This window comes from Vitis riparia, chromosome 8 (assembly GCF_004353265.1).
Source record: "Vitis riparia cultivar Riparia Gloire de Montpellier isolate 1030 chromosome 8, EGFV_Vit.rip_1.0, whole genome shotgun sequence".
Taxonomy (NCBI): Eukaryota; Viridiplantae; Streptophyta; class Magnoliopsida; order Vitales; family Vitaceae; genus Vitis; species Vitis riparia.
The window spans coordinates 13,968,360-13,987,792 of record NC_048438.1 but is presented as its reverse complement, the minus strand read 5'-3'; the positions used below and the strand labels follow the sequence as shown (position 1 = coordinate 13,987,792).

Here is a 19,433-nt window from a genome sequence, read left to right as displayed (position 1 = left end):
ATTTAAAACCAATAATATCTATTTTTTATATTATAAAATTAAATCATATGTAAATGTAAATATATTAATATTTAAATATGAATATATTAAAAACGAAAGAAAATTTAATTATTTAATTTTGACTAATTTTATAATTTTAAAAATTATATTATTTTTATTTGTTATTATAAATTTCCTTAAAGGAAAATATATTTATTTTGTTTGCTCATTATATATAAAAATGTATACGACGGAGTCGTTCCTCATCCTTTTTCCAAGGTAAGTCCCAAGTTCAAGGCCTTGGCTTGGAGTTTCTTTCATTTGTTTACATCAGACAAAGACAAGAATAATGGCTCATTTGTTTTCTTCTTATCAATCCTTATCAATCCCACATCGGACAAAGATAAGAATAATGGCCACATCGGTTATGACAAGAATAATGACGCCCATAAATATTTCCGTTCGAAAACATTTCAAGTAAAAATAATGTAAAACACATTTTAAGGATGTATTTAATAATGTTTTTATTTGAAGTATTTTTATATAAGTGTTTTCTATAATTTTTTATTTTTATTTTTTAAGAATCACTTATCAAGTTTTTCTTCATTAAACTTTTTAAATTATTTTTTTTTTAACTTTTTTAAATTTCATAAAATACCTTATTTTATTAAAAAAAAAAACGCTGTTTATACCAGAATTATTTTCTAAATATTCATTTATCTTTAAATACACACCCCAATAAGATAACTTATCCAAGTTGTTCACCCCTTCATTAATATATTTAGCGGATTGAACATGATAAAATTAATGGAGATAGCGTGACATAATTGACGTGTCTAACTTACTTACTTACAATGGTTGATACAACATGTAGCCTTTGTTTCCACCGGCGTGCGATAGCACGTTCAACACTGTTCAAATAGAATAACGTGTGAAAGCCATATGGGCATTTTAGTAGTAGCTAAGTAAGCCAACCCTCTCCACCTATTAGTATCATATGGAAATTGAGTTCATGGTTAAGTTACTTATCTACCCCCGTTTCAAATGCATGCTCAACCGAATATTGGCCTTATGCATGGTCACTTTTGTCCAACTAAATTGACTCTTTCTTTAGTCTCGTCATCATCGATGGAAGAAGAAAAACAAATAGTTGTGGCTAATTAATGATGCCGAATCATTTCACATACTCAGTACTCACAATATTATGATGAAATCTCCCACTACAACATAGCCCCCCTCTCTCTCTCGGGGTAGCTTTTCTTGCAATCCAAGGCTTGTTTGGGTTCATAGTTTTATACCCCAGCGCCCATAACACTCATATCTGTCGACCCGCTCACCGGAAAATGAGCTCCGTTTGCATATCTAGCTGTGTGAATGATGCCAGAGTCCCCGTCCGGGCAACCTACGTCAACCTCTACAAGTGGCCGGAGTCTGACGCCGAGTTCATCAAATCCGTGAGCTCAAACAGGCACCCAAGGGTGGTGGACAGCATTTCATGCAGGCAGATGTACCTGAGGAGCTACACCTTTTCCAAGAAAGAGACTGTGCCCGAGAAGACGATAAAGTGTTTTGGGAGGGTGAAGGAGAGGGTGGCTCACGGGAGGAGGAGAAATAAGGGAGAAGAACTTCATGGAAAGAGGTTCGTGGTGGTGAGGAAGGTGAAGGAGATCTCCTGCAGTGCTCTGTACGCCATATTCAGGAGGTTGCTGTATTGTACTACCACTGTGGATGTTGTGGACAGTAGAGACCAGAAGTGTGAGTCTCTATAGTCATATATACATCTGATTATATCGGATTTGGTGTTTTTCTTTTTAATTTATATGAAGAGATGGGTGTTGTGTTGTGCTGTCGTTTTGGGTTGTTTTTTACTGTAACAGAATGAGGCCGGGGAGGATTAGAAAGAAGAGGGCACAGGAACATGTGGGTGATGGGTCTTTGTACGCTTGCATGTTTTGGATTACAGTGATGCCGAGGAATAATGTTATTAAGACTTTGCCTAAATGGGTTCTTCCCATATTTTCATGTATAGTACTGTCGAATTAATTTTCATCCTCTCTTTCTGTTTAATGGTCATACTTTTCTTGTTATAAATTTCGATTCTTCTGATAAAAAGCTAGAGCCATCTCAGAACTAGAACAATGTGATGCTGATCAGTGATCTGTTACAAACCCATTTGGTCTAAGTTTACAACAGTCTTTCTAGTTTCTCAACCACCCTTGGTGAAGAAAGTTAAGGAATCCAATAATAAAAGGCGAAACAGAAAGAAAGGTGGTCTCAAGTTGTTATCAGACTTTGAATGTCTGGGTTCGGAATTTTGGCTGGGTCTTGACAGTAAACGCAAAAATAAAAAACCTAAGAGACAAAAAGATTGGGTTAGTGAGTTCTGTTAATTAGTTGTTCAGCGACTGGTCATGCTCTAATTCTTTGCAGACCAACTACCATTATTAATTTATTAATACTACAGCTGCACAAGTCTTCAGAATTGGTTGAGGATATGTGATGAAGACAGTGTAGTACGTAAAACATTGAATTTTGATTTTTTCTTTAGTAGGCAGTTATGATTAGGTGGTTGGAAAGCTTTTCAAGCTGGTGTCTCTGTCAATAAGCGTCCAGCCATCTTCTTTGACTCTTTGAGGGTCCTGATTTATTAGCACCATGTGGGGCCATAGATCAAGCACGGTTCCTGTAGGAGGTCAAACAATGAGTAAAAAGAGTAGAGCTCTCAGTGCCACTAAATATTCTTTATTACATATATACGGATTTACTTTGGATTCCTTTTGGTGCTTCTGGCATGGGGTCTGAATGGGTTCATTTGGGCCAGTTGTGGTCAGCCCCTTGTGGGTCAGATGCTTCAGTCACCCAAAACACAGTTTCAAACATTGGAATTTTTCAGGTGGATTTAGTCAAAATTAAATTGGAAAAAATTTATGATTTGAATCTTATGTGTTTGTTGAAATGGTCATCTCTGTATCAGTAGTGTTTACTGTTTACAATTCAATTGGTATAGATCATTGCAATATCTTTCATTTTCAACGCTTTAATGTGACTTGGAGATAAGATTACAATGCATGCCACAAGGCAATAGCAGCTGCATAAAGAAAAAGAGAGGCTGGACGATAAGTACAAGTTGGAAGAAAGAGAAGGAAGACAATGATAGCATCCACCATACAACTCCTTTGCTTGCTGAAACTTTAGGTTGTAAGGACCATTTCATCAATATGCTTGCTGGAACTTTACTTCTCCTATGGGGGTGTTCATGATCAGCTAGCCAAGTTAAGGGACCTAATTGATGCCTGGTGACCTGAAAAATCTGTAAATGAAATCATAACATCAATATCATAGCATTTGTTTGTTCAAGGCTTTAATCTATGCAAATATGGAGTTCAAATGAGCTCCAAATTCATCAGTAAAACTAGGGCTTGCAGATCCCCTGGATTATTTGGTTAGAGAAGCCTTTTCTAAAAGTTTTACATAAAACAATCAGCCTTAGTGACAGGCAATATGATTAGGGGAGAAAACGGGAAAGACTTGAGTTTCTATGTTTGCACGCTCTCATCATTACTACTCTACTATATTTTGGGTCTTTTTTTTCCGGCCCACATATTGAGACTGTTGGAAAGTTTGCATGATTTTTCATTAGGACTCCTTAAATCCAATAAATTAAAATGGTGAACAACTCATGACAAAACTGTTAACTACAGGCAAGACCTTCCCTTAGTGTGAGGAGGTCATGACCGATATTTCACATGTATTTTGAAAAGCAACATTCATGTTCCTACCATCAATGCAAACGTTAAAACTCCAGTCGTGGTCCATGTCCATAGCAAAGTACAATATGAAGTAGGCAGAGAGACTCATCTGATGAGGAAGATCCACATTCTACAAACAAGGTAATGGAATCTGAGGCACTGTCCCCCGTAATTCCATGTTATAATGCTGCAGCGGGAGGCTGGTTGTCAATAGTAGATGAATCAATTTGCATGTCCATGATCCGACTACAAGCATGTCCGCTGGGCTTGGGCATGCAATGGGAGTTTAGGGAGTTAAGTCTATGATTCAATTTCCCAATTCCCAAAAAGCAAGGGAGTTTGTCCATGAGCTTGAGCCAAGTCAAGAAAGGCCCCTTTTATCATTAAATGATTCTTTAAGATCATTGACTCACCCAATATCTCCTTGACTTCCCAAGTGAACTCTTTTCCCAAGTTTCAATTCCATTAATCCCAGCATGGATGCATACAAGTCATCGGGACAGCTATAGGCCTCAAGAGAAGAAACGAACGGGTCATCGCTCTCATGTGGGGAATAAATTGCTTCGTGATAAACATGTTCATCGCTCATAGAAGCAGAAACCTTAACCCAAAACTTTACATTTGAGCGAAGCTCAAGAATACAAGGCTTTGAGAGACCATCATAGTTGCCATTGTAAAAATCCTACTCAAAGAAGATACTTTTCTTGGTTATCATTCATTGGAATGTTGTCTATACGTTGTTAGAATTTTTATATGTGGACTTACATAATCAATTTGATAATATCATAAATCTGTGTTAATTTAATTTTTGCATTATGGTCCATAATGGGACTGAACACATTATTGCTTGATTTCTATGGACTCACCTAATTCACTTGACTGACTCATTAAGTCAAGTGGTCCAAATAATGTGTCTAATGTGTAATATATATATATATATATATATATATATATATATATATATATATATATATATATGTGTGTGTGTGTGTGTGCGCGCGTGCGCGCGCATTTAGAAGGTGTCTCTTCTCTTCTTCTTGGAGAGCACGTACTGCACGCACATACACACTTCGACTGAATTTTTAGGGAGGAAAGGGAAGAGCTCATTGAACCCTAATTTTCGTATCATCATGGACCTGGAGGAGCTTCTTGGATACTAGTGGAGGAAGAAATGGCTTTCCATGGCATAAACCAAGGTAACCGGTTCATTTTTGCCGTTCAATGCATTCTTAAATGTCTACATGTGATCCTATGCTGTTTAAATTCTCTTCATATGTTTCGGGAAGCATGTTTTGTTTAGAAATAGCAGCTTGTTTTCTCCAGAAATAATGAACATTTCATCTGTCTCATAGGCAATACCATCTTCATTTTCTGACTTTCTTTGTTGCATTTCCGCAGTCTATCTTCAACCGTACATAACGTAGAAAACATGCAGTTTGATCAAGAATTCAGAATATGAGATTTGGTCTGAACTCAAGCGAACTTAGTTGTACATCCAGCTACACTTGACCATACGATGGCTAATGAGCTAAAATGAAGCTTTCATGAAAACAGTCTTATCCTTACATCGGTGTTACTCTTTTTATAGACTGAAATACTTTTACAAGAATCGCTGTAACACAGACCAAAGCTGTCGTTTAATTTGAAAGAAAGGCTTTGGCTCCAAGAAATCGACCTAAATAGTTTATGAGTCCAGGAAACGGTACTTCCAGCATGCAAAGGGAGAAAACAGAATCAGCAGAGATAAATCACCAAGGAGCGTGAATTTAAGCACTTGCATAGTGAAGAAGACATAAGAGAGATCAAAATTAGTAAGCCCCACAACACTCCTGCCCTTTCGTCAATCTGTGTGCATGTGCTTGAGAACGAGAGGGCTGTTTTCACTAAAGAAAAGCTCATCCCACAAACAAGTTGGCAAGGTGTAACCAGCTCTGTTGTTTAGTGTTGGAACATTTGGGATGGGGTTCAGAGAACAAAGCATTTGCATGTAGACAAGGAGACGCTTTCGGGTCTGTTTAGCATGAGGACATTGATTCTTACAACTTATTTATTTATTTTTGTCTATATTGAAATAATGAAATTTACAAGATGGGTATCTCATAATCATTTCTAATGGGGAATTTATGTGATGAATATTTGAACTTACTGTTAGCAGTCAGCCATATATGGTTGGTTATATTCTGACATATGCTCTGGGCATCAACTGCAACTTTCCTTTCACATGAAAATACCAATTACTGTCCGTAATAATAGCAACAATATGACAATTAAACGTAAGCACGGATTAATAAGATTCTCTTGCTGTTTCAAACAACCAAGTCCGGATAATTGCTTCCTCCAAAACTTTTTAAAATGGGTCTGTTTCTTCTTGCTAATTACATACTCAAGGTCATTTTCTTCACTTCCACGAGCCCTCACTACCATGACTAGGAAACCTCAATCCTATCCAGATCAGATCCAGATGCAATGGAGCATGATAAGCGTCCACGTGTTTTATGGAGAACCAAAGAGAAGAATGAAAAACCCAAGTCAATTTCAGTGAGAACCAAACAGAAGGAAGGATTAAAGACAAGAATCAAACACAAATCTGGCTCAACATGATGAAGAATGAGACCCCATTTATTAAACATTTGAAAGTAGGGTACCCTCCATGCACCTGTTCCTGTATCATAAAAGCCTCTTAGGTCCATCAGTGTAACCATGACTTTCCATTTCAACCACCAATTGCGATTGTAACACCACTCCACACCTCAAATATTACAAGGAAAGAAAACTAGCAACCATAAGTGTTAGAGAGCGCATAGTTTTAAGGAGAATCTGAAAACAATTTGCCTTTTAAAGGGAGTATGAATGGTTTAATTTAATTTATTTTAAGACAAAAAAATATATATATCTTAAACAGAAAAGATAGCAGAGCAGACACCGTATAGAAGCAAAAAAAATAGGAAACCTGGATCAAAGAATTATTTAGGAAAATCCATTTCAGAAACTAATTTGAAAAATTATAGTAGCCTGTGTCTGCTGCTGAAAATAATTCTTGACAGTCTATGTTTTAAGCCTTATTTGTTAAAGTAAATCCTGAATGTCTGTATTTTATATTCTATTTGTTTTGTGTTTTAGACAGAATGTCAGACAAATATTACTTTGTTTGAGTCATACAGCATGTGGGAGGGAGGGTCAGAGGCCCTAGGGCAACAAATCTGGAAAGGAAAAAAAAAAAAACAAAAACAAAGACAATTTCAGTTGCTTCAATTAGATCTTGGAATTTGAGTTAATCAATTTGAGAAAGAATTCCACCAAATTTTAAAAGACCAGTTTCTCAACTTAAACGAAATAATGACATCTAGCTCTACCAAAATTCAGAGAACCACTGTCTCAACCTTACACAAATTTACAATATGCAGCATAAACAGTTTTTCAACCTTAAACTTCTTATCATTATTGTCCACAGCAAAAGGACCTCTCAGTCACCACATACAGTGTACAATCATGACCAGGGCCCCTGGGCCATTAATTTAACAAGCATTAAAACATCATAGAATAGAACAATACCAGTTGATGAAACACCAAAACATTGTACAACAATACGAGTTAATAAGCTTTAAGACCAAGAAAAAAATAGGGTGCAGTTAATAAACCCAAAGACAGGACATTGTACACAATTATTATTTCATTCTACTTTAGCCCATATATTGACAGCATGCAGTTAATTTTTTTTTCTTCCTTTTTTTTTCCTTCTCTCTCGATGTTTTTTCCAACAGGTAAAAGAAAATAAATTAAGAAATGCAATGCCAAAAGAAACATGATCTATGAATGATACAAGATAAATCTATCACCACGATTAATCTTAAATCATATCAAACTTTAAAACCACATCAAAACATCTTCCCAGTTCATAAATAACCAAAAATATCATAGTCTAATCCAAGGAGATCACTGCCAATATCACTAGCAACTGTTACAAATTGACGAAGCTTTTGAATCATGTGCCAATGAACTTCTTTGAATCAAATTTGAATTTGAATTTGAGTGATGCCCACCATGAATCAAGTCATATGGCTAGTTTAGGGCCATTGCAATCAGAACTTGGTATTATGATGGCAATATCATGTTGAATCAAACTCCTCTGCTTTTATTTTATTTTACATCAAAAAGAGCAAACAGATGAAAAATCGAGAGGATTGGGTGACAATTGGCAATTTGGCATAGAAGGAATGATGTTTTTCCTGCATGAAGGATAACATTTTTTTTTTTTTTGTGCACCACATCCCCATGAAGACATGACTAAAAGAAACTTTCACTGAAATAAAAAGCAGATGATAATAATAAATTTTATTAAACAAGAGACTGTTCACATGCTAGTGAAAGGCAAAAAACCACAATTTTACCGCAAGTCCTCCAAGAGAAGCACAAGCAAAGGCACCCTGAACACAATACAAAAGAAAATAGACCACAATATGTTACCTTCAATATATCTTGCTGTAAACAGTACTACTGCTTTAGAAGCAAATGGTTGAATTGGATTTTTTTTCCTCTATCATTCAGATAATTCTTGGCCTTTGAATTAAAAATATCAGACTGAGAGATCTTAATATGGTTGGGTGGTGGCAAATGTGGATTTGCTGGTAGAATTCTTGACTGTTGAGTGAGGATTCGCCTCGGCATGCATCTTCTAAGTCTATGCCAGCCCAGTATTTTGGAAAAATGAAAGACGTCATAGAAGACTAGCTGTCAAAAAAAGCAGCATTTCTCTAAAGAAGGAGGCTCATCTTATTAAAAGGACCCATCCAAGCATACTAATACAACTTGTCATCTTTTATGATTCTACTGGTGGTGAAGATTAGGCTTGAGCTGTTGTCTGGGGTAGGCAAGTATTAGTCTTTTTGAAAAATAACATTCATCTTGTGAATTCAACCATCTGCTCTTGGTGATCAACAAGGCTTTACTTGGAAGTTGGAACTAATAGTCAAAGTTTGTAGCCAACCAGGATAATTTGTGAAGAAGAGTCATTTTGGGATGGCAAAAATTGAATGGGCCTCTAGAAAGGGAATGGAGAGGTATGAGATTATCAACAAGAAAGATCTTGGACAGCTTTCCAATTCAATACAAGCTTTCCAGTGGGTGATGATCCCTGGACCATGTTTGGGGATCATGTCTGGTGTGGACCGTGTGGTGAATGATCCATAAAATGTGTATTTCCAACTTTGCTTGGCATTACCTCTCTAATAAATGCTTATGAGGTGGCAAGGGGACAAGATGGAACCCTGATTTTTTAATAAGTTCGAGACTTAAGAGTTGGGGATGTGCAGTGGCTCCTTAAGTATATCCTGTCAATTAGCTGTCAAGGGCTGGGAGGAAGGTTTTCCTGACAAATGAGTGTGGAGATTAATAAATATGGATAGTCCTCTATGAAATCTCTATACAATTCATTAAGTCCATTACTGTCTGTTGCTCAAAAGGTTTTTTCTAAAGACTTCTTCTAAAGTCAGTTTCTTTGCCAGGGAGGCAGTGTGAGATAAAATTTTTATGAAGTGGAGTTAGCCTTTCTCTAGTTGGTGTACTTTGTACAAGCATGGTAAAGAGTCAGCTAACCATATTCTTGTTCATTCTGGGATATTGAAAGCTTGTAGACTTTATTTCCATCTATTTGGGACTTCTTGGGTGCTCCCTTGTTCTTGAAAGAGTAGTAGTCACTAGGTTGGGATGGGAGTGCTATAAAAAGGAGTTGTAAGATGATATGGAGGCTAGCCTTGTTTACTTGTTTTAAGAATTTGGAAAGAACAAAATCTTATAACTTTGAAGGGTCTAGGAAGCTTGAAAAAGAGGACAACGAATCATAAGTTAATTAAATTTTTGTTCTCTTGGTCTCTTTATTCTATGGGAATTAATATTGGATCCCGTTTAGGTTTCATTGATTATTTGGGTAGATGTAGGACGCTACATTTCCCTTTATGTCTTTTTGGTGCTTAGCATGCTTTGTGTACATCATGCGTACTTAAATTGCAACCCCCATTTTTGTTTGCCACCTATTGCAACAATTTTGGTTTGCATATGAGAGAAAAAAGACAAATGACAAGAATGTGAGCTATGGGACTCAAGGTCAATGAGGTGAATGATGAGTGTTTTATTTATTTATTTTATAAGGAAATACTATAAATAAAAATAATAATAATTAAAAAAAAAAAACTATACACCAAGATACACATGACGTATACAATAGGTACCAAAAGGTTTTGTCCGAATGAGAGAGCACAAAAATAACTACTCCCCCCATCAGCTAGATCTCACTTGATCTACAAAATCAATCAAAGGTACGGAGCCTTCCTCTATATACATGCTAACCCATAAAACTAGATTTCTTAGGAAAGAGCACTTTAGTGCTTGAATTGATAGATCATCACTTTCAAATACTTCTCAATTCCTTTCATTCTAAATTGTCCAAAAATTGCATAGGGATGTGGCTCTTCAAACCTTCTTGCCTTTTCTTTTCCAAAAAGCATAATGCCTACTTAAAAGTGACCATAGAAGGGTCCACGCAATCAATGACCAACCTCTCTTTAAAAGAAGTTTCAAAGCCGTCATCTAACCCCAATTAGCTTTCCTTGCAAAAATACTCACTTTTGATGGGAACCATGAATTCCAAATAATGGCCACCCTAACTCCAAAATGGAATATATTCAATAGAGAAAACACTTCTCCAAAATCCATCCATACCACTCTATCTTTCTCCCTCCTCTCCACGAACCTTCCTTATAACCTTGAGAAAAAAGGTTGTACATTATCTAGCTTCCAATCCTTCATGGTGAGTGTTTTGTGTGCTTGGCTGATGTATAGGCACTTAAGCAAAGGAGGAGGATGCATCATTATATGGTAAAAAATGGTTGCATGAAAAAAGGATGCTTAATTTGGTCATGTTTCATGGGGTCTCATGAATCAAATTTGAAAGGTAATAATTTTGGCATGGGTAATGCGTAGGTTACCTATCAAAGAAAAATTGTATGGGTTAGTTAAAAAGTTGCTTGAACAATTGGATTAGGCTCTCAAAATGTCATTTTCATACACTATATTTGTGAACTAAAAGGCCCATAGATACGAACTCAATATCTATCTAGACTTAGTTAATGGGGTTGGGATCTAGATAATGGGAGGGAAGCTTTTTGCATTTTTTTGCCTCATTTCCTTGCCATTCGGCATCCTTGTATACGTTTTGTGTACCTTGGTGAGCCTTTTTTTATTGTTGTTGTTAATATCTTTTTTGTTTGCCCCATAAAAAGGGGAAACTTTTTTCTTTGAGTCTCTTGGTAACATGGCATAATTAAGAGAAAGCACCATTCTTGTATGGTAGATGCTCTGTAACATAAATGTTCAAGCACTTAGCAAAGTTCCTAAAAAAGGCATTGTTTGTATGATATTGTAAACCACTTTTAGTAATAAATGGGAATAATCATGCAGAATTACATTAGGAAAAGAGTTAAAAATACAAATTCAAAGATAAATGAAAATACATAATTTTTTCTAAGTATCCACAATGGATTTGAAATCCAAATCCTTCCATTTCCATATCTGATCCATCATTGGTTTTCAGATCCAAATCCAAATCTATGCTTTCAAATGCAACCTAACAGTTTTAAGAACACTACTATTGTGATGGTTGACAATATCACAACTCGCAAGTACCACAACCACATGCTTGAATGTGAGGGGAACAAGAAGAAAGCAATCTTGCCAACTCTATCAATTAACAAATTGTTTCAACAAAGCAATAGAAAGAAAAATCATTCCCAAAAATCATAGGATATCAAACTTCCCCAGTATAAAGAATAAACCGTGAATAACTCTATATCTTGAATTTTATTACCAGCAGAATAACCTGATAATTCCATTAGTTCTAAATACAAGCACTGTTTCCATAATTACTGAAGTTCTTATTACCATTAAAAAAAAAAAAAACAAGGAAGAAGAAGAAGAAAAAAAAAAGAGAAGTCCAAACCTGTCCAAGCAATCCCACTGGTAAATCCACCAAATACCTTTGCGTAGTGTTACCACAGCCGCAACAAAGCCAAAAAAGATGACCTACAAAACTTCCCTCATTACCATTTTCAAAGTTCAAATTCTTCTTCCCTGAGAGCTGCCATCGCAGCCTCTTCTTCCTCTTCATCAAGCACAAAATACTCATTCTTCTCAGCGGGCTGAAACATATAAAACATCACCAAGTAAAATGCGAGACTGGCAATCTCCTCCGCAGCATTACTCACCCATTGATACCTATACGCAGCAATTGTCCTGAGGGCAAACACTACAATGCGTGTAAAATACAAGTAACCAATCACAACAATATAGAACTGCCTAAATAATGTCAGCTTTGCTAAATTCCTTGCTGCCTTCCCATCAGTCTTTGATGTCTCTCTCAGGGACCGAATTGACCACACAATGGGGAAAATAATGGCGCAACAACACACAATGTCGACCAACAAGAACACCTGGTTCCAAGTCACCCAATCCTTAATAAAAGGCCCTGTCTCGCCAATCACAACGGAAGCCACATTTGCCAAAACCTGCAGCGGAATCACAATCATCAACACCTTCTTCTCCTTCTCTTGCAAGAAGGGCTTCAAGAACGACCACCCAGTGCCGACCAACACAATGACGGTGAAAAGCAGCACAACCCTAATAAACTGAAATATATAAAACAGCACATCCCAACCGTGAGGTGTTCCTGTGACCTTTACGTAATGCTTATCCTCCGCGGCGCAGATCAGATTCAAAGCCTTCATCAACAGCAATCCGGCCATCAGCATATGGATCCGGTGGACGGATCGCTTGTTTCTGTAACAGGTGTGGATCCAAAAGACTAGGAAGGCGAAATAGGCAAGGGAGAAGAGGAAGTAGAGGGCAGGGAGCTGAGTCTGGCCGGCGGAGAGATAGTCCTTGGTTTTGCCATTATCAATGTTGTAGACCGTGGTGCGTACGGACATTGTGACCTGGCTCTCAGGTGCGCAGTTGGCGAAGAAGAGGCTGTACTCGTTGGGGGAGGAGACAGGGTAGGATTGGTTGAAGGAGGCGTGAGGAGGCGGAGAGAGATCGCGGAAGGTGAAGAGGCTGAGGATGTATTGGGAATCAAGAACACAGAAGGAAGGGTTCTGTTGGAGCTCCATGAGGACTTGGAGGAGAGACTCCTCGGAGAGGAGGAAGAACCCCAGACGGGAGGGATCAGGGGACGAGAGAGTGGAGGCGACGGAGACGCCGGAGACGCTCACGGTGACGTGGCCGGTGTGTGTGAATCCGAATTTCTCAAAGAGGATCATGGGGCGGGAGTCGGCCGTGATGGTTAGGGTTTTGATCTCGGCGGTGACGGAGGGGAGGAGGAGGAGGAGGAGGACGGAGAAGGAAAAAATGGAGAGGACTTGGAGGAATGTGAGGGGTGTTTTCGTCATTGTCGCTGACAGAAAACGAAAACGATGCTGGTTCGAGCTGGTGGATGTGGGGGGAAGGCGGTGGTTGTGGGAGGTGAATTTGGCGTGATGGCGTCGTGGGGCTTGAGCTGATAGATTCGAGAACGTGAAATAGGCCGACGGTGGTGGAGATGTGGAGTGAATTAAAAGTTTATTCCCCTTTACCCAAAATGCCCTTTCGGGTTGGTCGATGGCCTCTTGGCAAATGGCAGATTGGAGAACCCAGAGTTCCGAGAGTGAAGGACTCTACAACCCCCACCTCAACTGGGTCTGGGTTCGATCATATGGGCCCAAATTAATTCATTGTACTAGTTCAATATATAAAAATAATTATCAATTAATGTAGATGTATTATTGCTAAATAATAATACTATCAAATAATGATTTTATATATTAATTTTAAATAATAATATTTATAAAAATACAAATTATATAAATAATACACCCAATTAATGATTTTATATATTATTTCCAAATGGTAACATTTATAAAAATATAAATTATAGTGATCATGGATATATAGATTTTGTATTAAAATAATATTATTTTATATTCAATTGGGTATTGAATAAAAAAATATTTTAATCTTTATCTTTAAATTTTTTAATTATTTTATTTTATTAAAAATTTGTATAATTCTAAATAATATGCAATAGATATTATTTTCATAATAATTTTTTATTTTAGCTAAATTATTAATTTAGGATAATTATTCTAAATGAAGGAATAGGGTGATGGTATTTTTTATAAATTCAATTAATATATAAAAAATAATTATATGTAAATAAATAATAATTATAATGAAAATTTTGTATATAAAATAAAGAAAAAATTAAATAAGATAAAATACTAACACTCATTTTTAGGGTGATTCAAAATAAGCCAACTTACATCCCTTCTTCATTCTTTTCTAGTTCTTTAACTAAGTGAGGGTTAATACTTCTCCAAGTATAGATCGGATCCTAAAACTAAAAAAACAAAAAGAGAAACCTTATACGCATTTATTGTTGGTTTTAAGATATGAAAACAAATTATTAGCCCAAAAGACACAAATAAATAACACAATTAATAAATAAATAAATAACTTATTGGTTAAGGCATGACAAACACTATCCTTTAAATAAATTCATCCTATTCAAAGGTGAACTCGGTATATTACCAATGGTCTATTTCTAGGATTCAATAGTCATATCTCGCCTTACATAGCTCGAGTTTGATATAAAATAAAGAAAAAATTAAATAAGATAAAATACTAACACTCGTTTTTAGGGTGATTCAAAATAAGCCAACTTACATCCCTTCTTCATTCTTTTCTAGTTCTTTAACTAAGTGAGGGTTAATACTTCTCCAAGTATAGACTGGATCCTAAAACTAAAAAAACAAAAAGAGAAACCTTATACACATTTATTGTTGGTTTTAAGATATGAAAACAAATTATTAGCCCAAAAGACACAAATAAATAACACAATTAATAAATAAATAAATAACTTATCGGTTAAGGCATGACAAACACTATCCTTTAAATAGATTCATCCTACTCAAAGGTGAACTCGATACATTACCAATGGTCTATCTCCAGGATTCAATAGTCATATCTCGCCTTACATAGCTCGAGTTTGATAAATGCATGAAAAAATTATATAAAAAATTAGTATTCGTATTTAAAGTGAAGAATGCCTTGCTTTTATAAGTCACTAAAATTTTCAATGGGACTCTAGTTATAATTAGAATATGACTCCAAGTAAAAGGATATTCTACCTAGCCTACTCCCTCCCCTTACCATCTGAAAGCCCCACTCCTCCCATCTCTCATCTCTCGCTCCCTCTCCTCCCATAAACTTTCCCTCTTCTCACCCCCTACACACCTTCATTTCATCATTAGGCCCCCTTACCCACGGCCGATGACACCATAGTCGTTGACGATCAGGGCGCCACCGCCAGCACGTCGTCGTAGGAGACGCGTCGCCCCATGGCAGCCACCATCTCCTTCTCTTTCCCCTATCCCTTTATTTCCTCTTATTCTTCCTTCTCTCCAATCTCATTCTCACGTTTCAGATCTGTTCACAAGCTCCGCCACTCCCTTCCAGTTTTCATCGCGCACTACCCACCCACCGTCTGCACACGCCACAGTAGACCTACTGGCTACTGCTCCACCATGCACTACCACTCCCTCACGTGCCAGTCATGAAGCCACCCCATGTCCATAGTCTCTACCACCGTCTTCTCCCTCCATGGGTTGTTGTTCCATTCATCTAAGGTTTCAAGAACATTAAGGCAAAATTATCTTTCATCTTTCAAGAAAATTGTTCTCCAGAAATTTGTTTTTAATAAAATTTCAGAATATTGTTTTTAATAAAAATAAAAATAAGAAGTCCAGAAAATTTGTTTTTAAATAAAAATCACAAAAAAATAATAATAAACTTTTAACAAAAAGTCCAGAAAATTTGTTTTTAATAAAAAAAAAATTGTTTTTCATAAAAGTCCAAAATTTTGATTTTAATAAATTGTCCTTTTTTAAATATCAAAAATATTTTTTAAAATAAAATTGTAACCAAAATAACTTTTAAATAATCAAACTGACCAAAAATGTCAAAAATGGTTTCTAAAACAAAAACTCTAAAAATACTTTTAAACATAAAACTGTAAAATATTTTTTTTATGATAGAATTTCTTTAAAAAAATAAAAGTGTACAACTTTTTGCTAAATATAAAATTAAAAATATCTTTTGAAGCAATAAAATCATCCTTTTAATAAAAATGTTCAAAAATAATAGTAATAATTATAATAAATGGGGAGTCTTTTTTTAGAAAAATTGAAAAAAAAATTGACAAAATAATAATAATTTTTTTATAATATTTTATTTAATTAATATTGAAATCCTTTTTCTTAAAAGGAATAAATATAAAATCCTTTTTAATAAATTAGAAATGAATAAATTGTAGAGCTCTTTTTGTAAAATTGATGAACTTTTTTTATGAAAAATAAAGCTAAAATCATTTTGAAATTTTTTTACTGAAATTAAATAAAATTTATTTTTCTATAATAAATATTGTGTTGAAACTATTTTTGTAAATAAAGTTGTAAAATTAATTTTCTTAAATAAAATTTTGGTTAGAAATAGAATTTGTACTGGGATAGTCTTTTAAATAATGTTGTAAAATCACATTTCTTAAATAAAGATTTGAAATAAACTTTTTCTTTCTTTTGATAAATTGGTGGAACCTTTTGCCTTGTAAAATTATTTTTAGATAAAACCAAACTGATTTTTTTTTTTTTTTGGTGAAATTACATTTAATAAACTCATTTAATAAAAAAAAAGTCATTTTATAAATAAATTTGGTTTTGAATAAAAAACAAACTTTTTGTAAATAAATTGAATTTTTTGTGTATAAATAAATTCAAAACATTAATCTAAATTTGTTTTTTTTCAAAAATCCTTTAAATCATATCGTGATATTTGGAAGAATAAAACTTTATTTTCTAATTAATCTAATAAACCACTTTGTACAATTCTCTCATTGTTTGTGTCATATTATTCTTGTAACTTCTCTGGTCTTTGCCTTGTTTTATATATTTATACTACTATTTTCTTATGTGTCCATGGTTCATCAATTGATCATAATTTCCTTGATTTGTTTAGCATATACCATATATATATACACGTGCTTATAAGGGTGTTACGGTTTATTATTATACGATAAGTAACCTCACCCTAAATCTATTTTTTTGTTTTTTTGACTTTTTTTTTCTCCAAATAAGGAGTCATTAGTGGTTTTTTTTCTTCTTATTTTGTTTTATTTAATTTTTAAAAATAAAAATAAAATAAAATAAGTGACAATTCCTTTTTTTATATAAAAAAAATCATTAAATAAATACAACTTTCATCTTCGATTGGAACACATGTGAAAAATGCGGCTCTATATCAAATTTTTAAGCTTTATAATTGAATTATGGTTTCAATTAACATTTTTGAACTTATAACTCCAAATACTTTTTACAATCCTTACTACATACCCCATTTTTGAAAAATTTATCAAGTAATACCTTACATTTGAGAATCATTAAGTGATACCTCATAATTATATATTTTTTTTTTCTCTCAAAGGTCTACAAGAAATGATATGAAATATTCTCACAATATCCTAATATAAATTTTAGGCTCAAATGATACAAGATAAACCATGATTTAATAGCGCAATAATGATATGAAAATTTTGAAATAAAGTGCACTTAAAAACATTTTCCTATGGCTCAAATATATTATAGAAAGATGTTAGATTGTTAAACTTAAAAAATAATGAAGTTTGAAGTTTTTTTTATATGAATTGGAAACTCAAACTAGCAATTAAACATAGTTTAGGGTCAATCGATGGAGTCTATGTCAGTTTACTAACCATTAACAATTAATACTTTTGACAAGTAACAATTGAGGTTTAGAGCCATGATCGAGCCTTAACCAATCCTTAATCGATTGAGGTTTAGCCTCGACTGGTTGAGGATTAACCTTAATTAGTCGAGCAAATTGACTTAATTGGTTCCTCTTTGTCTCAACTAGTTATATTGTAAAGTGCATAAAAAGTTATGGTTTAAGGCTTAGAACCTTTTATAACTTGTATTTAACATCTTAAGAACCTTTTAAAGCAAGTTTAGAAAGCATATGCCATTATATTTTATTTAAAAACATAAAATCATCAAACTATAAAAGAATTTTAAATAAATTAGTATTTGAATGATTTTTTTGTGCTTAAATAACATATAAAATACATTATCATAGTGCATTAACAACCTTACAAGAAGATTATATACAAAGTCTTAAGAGTTGTTAACTTAAGTCTTCTTATATTTCTTGATTTATCTTTATATTTGTCACTTTGGAAATCTTCTTATTTAAATATGTATAAATAAAAACGTTAATTTTAAATTTGATATTGTTATCAAGGACGAAAATATCAGGATATATCGACAATACAAACAAAATATCAAACCTAAATAGGAAAAAATTGCAAAAATTTCAGAGATATATCAAATATATAGAAGATATATCGGTGAAAAATCGGTAAAAAATTAAATTATTATAAATAAGTTAATTTTAATTATCTTATAATTTATTTTGTATACTAATTAAATATAAAACAAATATAAAATCATAAATTAAATTATCAATATTTTTAAATACAAATATTTTGTATTAAAATGTACCAATATTTTTAAATAAAAATCATAAATATATTTAAATCATATAATTAGTACATTTGCAATAATTTAGTTTTTAATTAATAATTTTATTTTATTTTAATATTTAGGCGTAATAATAGTATATTGAGAATAAATTAACTTAGTACATTTTAAAATCAGTATAACAATCAATTTAAATTAGTATATTTTTACAATTAATTACTATGTTTAAATTAGTAAATTAACTTAACATAGTAATATATTTGAATCTCATAATTAGTATATTTGTAATAATTTATCTTCGTAATGAGTGTATACTTACAAAATTCACATTTCTTATCAACCATATAATTATAAATTATGTTGATATATGGTTGCATTATTAAAGTAATATTAATTTTACTAGTTCGGTCCTGTCAATTGGATCAGAAATAGGTTGAACCAGTGAATCGGACAAATTGGACAAGTCGACTGGTTCCCTCCGAACCAGACGGTTTGATTAATTTTTTTTTTTTTTTTGTTCACAGCATCAAAACGACGTTGTTATGATGGTTCCAGCATCAAAACGATGTCGTTTTGGAGGCTATAAAAACATCTTCCAAACCCTTCCTCAGTTTGAACTACAACAGTTGCCGCCCCACCCGCTCCTAACGCACCGCAACACCCACGTTGGGACAGCTTCCACCAACAACCTAGAAGCCTTGCAAAACTTTCTTCCACCGACCGTTACAGTGTCGCCTCTTCCCCGCCGCGCCGTTACAGTAGTTGACAAACATACTTGATAGAACCTCACGTATGCAGTTGTCATGTCATTTATTACCACTTCAATCTCAACATCAAACATGATATTAGAGATAATAAGATCATTTTTACTTAAAAAGTAATAATAGTAATAATTTAAAAGTACAACGATAGACAGGATGTACTAGTCTATTTACCACTCATCACCGCTTCAATTATTACACAAAACATATAAGTGGAAATAGTAACTAAAAATACCATTATTTATTAAAAATAAATAATTTTTTCTAAACACATAATGCACTTTTTTAAAACATTATTTATTAAAAAAATGAAT

General features: G+C 34.0%; 2 protein-coding genes across 2 annotated transcripts; one reads left to right on the top strand and one right to left on the bottom strand.

Annotated features, from left to right (window-relative positions):
- The first annotated feature begins 1,161 nt into the window (after positions 1–1,161).
- On the top strand, positions 1,162–2,046 carry LOC117920769. The gene has a single exon (XM_034838385.1). The coding sequence runs from the start codon at positions 1,323–1,325 to the stop codon at positions 1,746–1,748; it is 426 nt and encodes a 141-aa protein (XP_034694276.1). The 5' UTR covers positions 1,162–1,322; the 3' UTR covers positions 1,749–2,046.
- Positions 2,047–11,542: 9,496 nt separating this feature from the next.
- On the bottom strand, positions 11,543–13,370 carry LOC117921104 (protein CANDIDATE G-PROTEIN COUPLED RECEPTOR 7-like). Its single transcript, XM_034838899.1, has one exon. The coding sequence runs from the start codon at positions 13,160–13,162 to the stop codon at positions 11,828–11,830; it is 1,335 nt and encodes a 444-aa protein (XP_034694790.1). The 5' UTR covers positions 13,163–13,370; the 3' UTR covers positions 11,543–11,827.
- Between the last annotated feature and the right edge of the window lie 6,063 nt (positions 13,371–19,433).